Here is a 6,235-nt window from a genome sequence, read left to right as displayed (position 1 = left end):
CAGCCCTGGCCGTAGGACCCAGCCCTGAGAAATGCTGCTGGTGACCAGTCGCCAGCCAGGTGCAGCCCCATTTGCTATAGCTTGCAGCTCTCTCTCAAGAAGTTGCTCTTGATGGAGTTTTATTGTTGTTTACTCACAAGGGTCTTTTGTCAGCACAGGCGATTCTGTGTCGTTACAATGAAGAGAGTCAGAAACACGCAGCCTTAAGCCTCAGTAAGGAGCACAACCCCACCCAATATGAGGAGCGTATGCGGATACAGAAAGCTGGGGGAAATGTCAGGTAAGTGCCTGAAGTCTGTGAGTAAGCAAATCTAAACCCTGGCCCAACTTTGGGCCCGAGCACTGAATTTTTGGAGTTTCCTGAGCCCAGCGCTCACACTAGTGAGAGCCCAGGGAGGATGTGTTGCTGCCTGTGGGAGCCATAGTGGTGCCTGAGGTGTCTCAACGATTCAGGGACTTGAGCTGGTTCCCAGGGGCTTACGATGGTGGGGGGGTGCTGTGCTGCAGAGGCAGGAACCCACATGAAGGCCCAGCAGTGCAGTGCAAGCATGGATGTGCTTAAGCTTCCCCTTCAGAGCTGGGCTTGGTTGTGTAAGCAGTTATCACCTGCTGCGCGCTGCGGCATTGAGCAGAACTCACTTCCTTGACCTGTATGGGGGGAATGGCTTGAGAGGGCGTAAGAAGCCCTGGATGTCTGTCAGTGTTGCTCCCCTGGGGCTTAGCTGGTGCACTGAGGGGTTCTGCAGTAGGAGGGAGTTTTCTGGAGCCCAAGTGAGATTATCTTTAATATTCCTGTGCATGTAGGTGGGCATGGCTGTTTGGGCGGCTGGTGCTGAACACAGCAGCTGTGTCTGATTTCCCTGGCTACGTTCTCTCTCCTTTGAAAGCTGTTTCTTGATTTAATGGCATCCTCACAAGAGAGGACTCAGTGCAAGTGAAGTATTGTAGTGCCTGCAGAGGCAGAATGGCCCCTGGGTGGGCAAGGGTGGGCTCATGCTGCCATGTCTGGAGGGCCTTGTTCCCCTTATCTCTGGAGAGCACATGCTGCTTCCTGTGCTGAGCACTGATCTATCCTTGTACGCAGGAAAGAGATGGGCCAGTGTCTGTTAGCTCTTTTTGGAACTGAGGGAACATCTCCCCAGCTGCCTGGGAACATCTCCAAGGCTTCTTGCTTGTAGCTACATATTTTGGACCTGAGTCCTAAGTCACAAAGTGTGTGAGCATCAGATCTCTTCTCTGTGATGTGCCTTGCTTCTTGCTTTTATCTCAAGTGGGGCTGACCGGACTACGAGATGAATGGGCTGATGTCTTTCCAGAGTGCACAGAAGAGCCTTTTGGGGGAGAAGATGCTTGATCATTGGAAAGGTGGAAAGCTGCTTGTGTTGGGGCAGCACTCAATCAATTAGAAACGTTTAGCAAACAAAACTGCTTCCTAAGGAGGATTGTAAGTTGGGTTTCACAGAACTGGTTGCTGTGAGCAGTGGTTAGTAAAGACCGAATGATCAGGAGAAATTGCTGTGGCCCTTGCTCCTTGGAACTGCCCCCAGCAGAGCCAGTCTGTAGGGGCTGATGTCTCGATGGGCAGAGCACAGGAGGGGCTGCTGGCTCAGACCTGCTCTTGCTTGCTGCCGCTCTAGTGCAGTTTGCTAGATATCTTGCCAAAAAATAATCTGTGAATTCAAACCTCTGCCTCCGGGAGTTCAGCTCAGAATAGAACTCTTCTCTGGCTTGCTAGGCTAAGCAGGACGTGAGTTAGGGCAGTTAGATGGAAAACAGCCTTGAATTCTCCTGACTTGTTTCTTCCTCCCCCTCTCCACTTGTTTCCCAAAGCTTCCCACAAACATGCAGAATGGGAAGGAGACTTTGAAGGGAAGATTTGAACTTGCTGGTGAAGTGGGTCAGTATTTGTAGGAGGCAACTGAACGCATCCTGAAGAGTGTCCATATCAGTGTCCTGCAGTGTGATATACATGTGTGGGGAGGGCTCTCAACATTTTCTTCCCTTGTGCAGGGATGGAAGAGTCCTAGGAGTGCTGGAGGTTTCCCGCTCCATTGGGGATGGCCAGTACAAACGCTGTGGTGTTATCTCTGTGCCAGATATCAAACGCTGCCAGCTCACGCACAATGACAGGTAAAGCGTGCCCACGCGCAAGGGGGTTGGCTGCATCCTAGCTCTGCTCAGCAGAAGCAGCACAAGCTGCACGCCCCCCTACGCTCTGCGGTTAGGGCTTGATGCATTTCAGGCTGATCACCCAGAATTAGAGGATGCGCTTACTGCTGGTGTTTCTCTGCTCCTTTTCCTTATCCGTATAATGTGATAAGGCTGCTGCCTCACTCTTCCGAGATACTCTGAAGGCTCCTGTTGGAGAACCCAGCCTTGCAGCAGTGATAACATACGTGAGCCATAGACTTCCTTCATGCTCTGAATATGTTCGCATACCAGTGTCTGAGCAGTCGGTTAAGGCTTGAATTCTTGGATCCCTCTCCTGTCCAAGAGCTGTTTCTACCAGCCGTGATGCCCACAAGTACCATTACATTCAGCTCTGATATTGAAGATTTGAGATACTTTTCTAACATATGATTGGCAGTGACAAATTGCTGTGAGCTTTCACCTCAGCATGGCCCTGCAGGCTCTCTGAGGGTGAGAACGTAACCCAGTACTGCTGCTTTTTCTGGGATTAGAGTTCCATATCAAGTGATCCACTAAAATATTTCTGAAGTTATTCTGAGCATCAGGCTCTGAAACGATGTCTTCAGAGACATGTGCTGCTCTAGCAGGCTGGCCACCTCTGCGGGATGGTTGCAGTTTTCCTTGTCCAGGGCTCCTGGTTAATCAAATCCCCCCTGCAGGCAGGGGGTGCATGCAGGCTGTCTCTCCCATCCTCTGGTGGGGAGCTAGGAGGCAGCTCTCCTTGCCTTGGGGTTTGTATCCCCTCAACCTTTTGCAGCCTGCAGCAATACCCTGTGGCAGAGTTTTCCTGATCACAGTTATGCCTGTTTCTGGTGCTTGCTTTTGTTTTGAATATTTCTATTTTAATTAAGTTATTGCATACCTCAGGAGCACAGAAGTGAAAGGATTTAAAGATGCCCATAATTAAGCTGTGTTTTTCTATTTCCTTGCGTTAGCTTCTCCACAGGGAAAATATGTGAATGAAAAGGACTCAAAGGAAAGAAGCTCCATAACTTCTCTTGGAACTGCTTTCCAGCAGGGTGTGGTATATGGTCTTGGTTAGTTGTGCAGTGTCAGGTAGACTGCCAGAATGTCCTGATCCAGGACTTAAGTTGTTTGCCTGGCTCTTTGGCCTGTACTTTGAATTGCCTCAGCTCTATGAATGGTAGGTTCTGGAGCACCACAGGATTTCTGGTGCTTCCGAGGGAATTTCAGATGAGCTTTATGGTGTCTACCCTTAATTGCAGTGTGGGTACTCATAAAATAGCTTGGAGGGATTTTGCTGTAGCTTGGGAGCCAAAGATTCAGCCTTGGAACCTGTCTCTGCTTGATTTCCAGGTTCATTCTGATAGCGTGTGATGGCCTCTTTAAAGTCTTCACACCCGAAGAAGCAGTGAACTTCATTGTGTCCTGCCTGGAGGTGAGGAGAAGGCAGTGTGAGGGCTGGCTTTGTCAGGGCAGGGGACACAAAATGGCTCTGACCTGCAGAAATGTACTTCTGACAGGGTATTGTCCCCTACACCTGAGGGTGTCCTTATTTGTTTTGCTTCCCTGTTCTTGGAAATTACCACATGCTTGCACCTACACTCTTTGCTGGGAGCAATTAGCGTTGTCTTTCCTTGTCCCAACAGGATAAGAACATCCAGACAAGAGAAGGGAAGCTGGAAGCAGATGCTAGATACGAAGCTGCGTGTAACAGACTGGCCAACAAGGCAGTGCAGCGAGGATCGGCGGACAACGTCACAGTCATGGTGGTCCGGATAGAGCACTGAGAGACGAGGTGCGGCAGCAGGATCCCCAGCTTGCGGCAGATGGAAGGGAAGAGAGAAGTTGATGCGTGTGCATGTGCGGCCAGGGGATGGAGGGTCCTGCTGGGTGCTCTTCAGTGTAAATAAAGTTTGCCTTTCTTTTTTTTCTAATGGTTTTAGCTCACTTGGCTAGCAGTGTTTTCTAAGTGTCTGCCACAGTGGATCAGCCTATGCAGAAGTCTCTTGTTCTGTCCCGTGAACGTCTTAGCAAACCAAATAAATCCATTTGGCAGAGGTGCTAACAAGAGCAGGCATCTGTGGGCATGAACTCTGCCAGCTGTTCCAGATGCTGCTGTTCTGCTGTTTGTTTCTTTCAGCTTTGTATGAGGCCCTAGGAGAGTCCTCAGTGGGAGCTCCTCGTCGGGCTGGACTGTGCAGTACCCCAGGCCACCGCCTTGGGCTGCACTGCGGGCAGGTGTGTAGTGCTGGGAAGGAAATATTCTGGTTCTGAAGCTGGGTTTTGAGCTTGCATGCAGCTGAGTGATGCAAACACGGCTTGCAGAGCAGCAGCATGCCTTCCCTCTGCTCACAGAAACATTGGGGTTTTAGCCCAGTTGTCAATAAGGCACAAGTGGCTGGAGTTTGCTCCTGATGTTTATTGGGAAAGTGTTCTCACCAAATGGACCTGCTGGGCAGCGGAGATGAGGGCAGGCTCTGTGCTTGTCTGAGGAGCAGGCAGCTCAGGTTTTAGGTACTTGGTTTGAAGTGTTTGGTGTCTCATCCTGTCCCCATTCTTTTACCAGCTGTTGCTGCAGAGTTGGTGTGCTGTTTTCCAGAGAGATTTTGGCTTAAGACCAAATGACAGCATGGAAGCTGAACAGGTTGGGCTACCAAAGCACTTAAATTCCAAATTACGCAACGTTCCCCTCTTGTGGGTGAGACAGTGGAGGGAGGGAGATGAGCCAGGGCCTTTGTGCAGTAGTTTCTTGCTCAACCTCCTTGCTCCACATGAGTCCCCAGAGAGGACCCTGTGTTCCCTGGAACTTTGGGAGATAGTCCAGATCCTGAGCTGTCTGTTTTCTTGAGCACACAGGAGCTCCCCTGTTGTTTGGGACAGGTGGCTTGACCATATTTCATCTGTTTCTGCTACAGCAGAAGTCAGTTAAAATTCTTGGGATTATGCTAACGGTTAGGCTACCTCAGCCTAGCTCACACTAACTGCCCACGACTTCTGCAGAGCGCTGAGGAAGGAACTGGGCTCCAGCAACATATTTTGGTTAGTGCTTGCCTCTGCCAGCTTGTTCGGCTCCCAGGCGTTCCTGCGTGCTCTGCTGCAAGAAGGTTGCACTGCAGGATGAGCTGAGAGGGAACCAGAAACCCTGATGGCAGATCTCAGAAGGGCAGTTCGCCCTCCCTTCTCACCTCTGCTTTTCACAACTCCTGCATTGCAGAGAGCTGTTTGCTGTGCTGAGACAGCTGAGCCAAGCACCCGTCGCTCTGGTGCTCCCTTAATTCCAGCACATGAGTTGGTGAGAGAAGTACCAGCTTCTCCTTCTCTCCCCCTTCCTCCTCTTACAACCCTTCTTTTCAGCAAGAGTACTGAAAGCACAGCTCCAGGGAGGGACCATAATACATGGTGTTAGGGCACAGTTAACTGTTTCCATAAAATGGAAAGGATTGTCCATTTTTCAGGGCAAAGGGGAGGAGGAAGCACTGTGGAGCAGGTTTCACCACGCTTTGGAGTAGCCAGCCACTTAGAGAGGCAGGTTCAACCCCAGCTTCAGTGGAAGTCACAATCCTGTTTGCTTGTATTTCCTGGCAGGGAGGGGTCTGCAAGAGGTTTCCTGAAGATAAACTCTGCCTGCCCCACTGCTCAGCAGCGTCCTGCTGCGGTGGGGAGCTCTGAGACCACCTGCCCAGGCTGGCCCATGCAGAAGCGCTGTATGTGCAGCTCCCCTTCCTGGGGCCTGACTGAGCTTCTGGCCCCTTCCCAAAGCCTAAATTACCCCCCTGTAGCTCTGACCTTAATCAGCTCTTACAATTGTGTGTTTAAGGGCACTGGGCTCTTTATCTCGCTCGCAGAGGACAGCTTACAGGCTTGGCAAGCCCCGCTCTCTGTCAGTGAGTCCTTTTGTGTCTTCTCAGGTAGGAAGGGAAGGGGGCTGGTCTGAGCACGACTGCCTTGGCTCACAGGCACTTGGGGTAACTGGTACATGCTGCCTGGGCTGAGCTGCAGAGGCTGTGGGAGAAGCGCATCTTTCCTTTCAGAGGCACAGTCTTTGCCTTGGGGCAGAAGTCAGCATTCAAACTGCACAGCT

The 6,235-nt window shown here is 51.0% G+C and overlaps 1 protein-coding gene across 1 annotated transcript; it reads left to right on the top strand.

The window, feature by feature from the left end:
* Positions 1-157: 157 nt before the first annotated feature.
* On the top strand, positions 158-4,145 carry LOC104464565 (integrin-linked kinase-associated serine/threonine phosphatase 2C-like). The gene is made up of 4 exons (XM_010077312.1): positions 158-280; positions 2,011-2,130; positions 3,508-3,589; positions 3,801-4,145. The coding sequence occupies exons 1-4, from the start codon at positions 249-251 to the stop codon at positions 3,939-3,941; spliced, it is 375 nt and encodes a 124-aa protein (XP_010075614.1). The 5' UTR covers positions 158-248; the 3' UTR covers positions 3,942-4,145.
* The last annotated feature ends 2,090 nt before the right edge of the window (positions 4,146-6,235 follow it).

Source organism: Pterocles gutturalis, unplaced genomic scaffold (assembly GCF_000699245.1).
Source record: "Pterocles gutturalis isolate BGI_N339 unplaced genomic scaffold, ASM69924v1 scaffold516, whole genome shotgun sequence".
Taxonomy (NCBI): Eukaryota; Metazoa; Chordata; class Aves; order Pterocliformes; family Pteroclidae; genus Pterocles; species Pterocles gutturalis.
The sequence above is the reverse complement of the archived record's forward strand: the minus strand, read 5'-3'. Positions and strand labels throughout refer to the sequence as shown.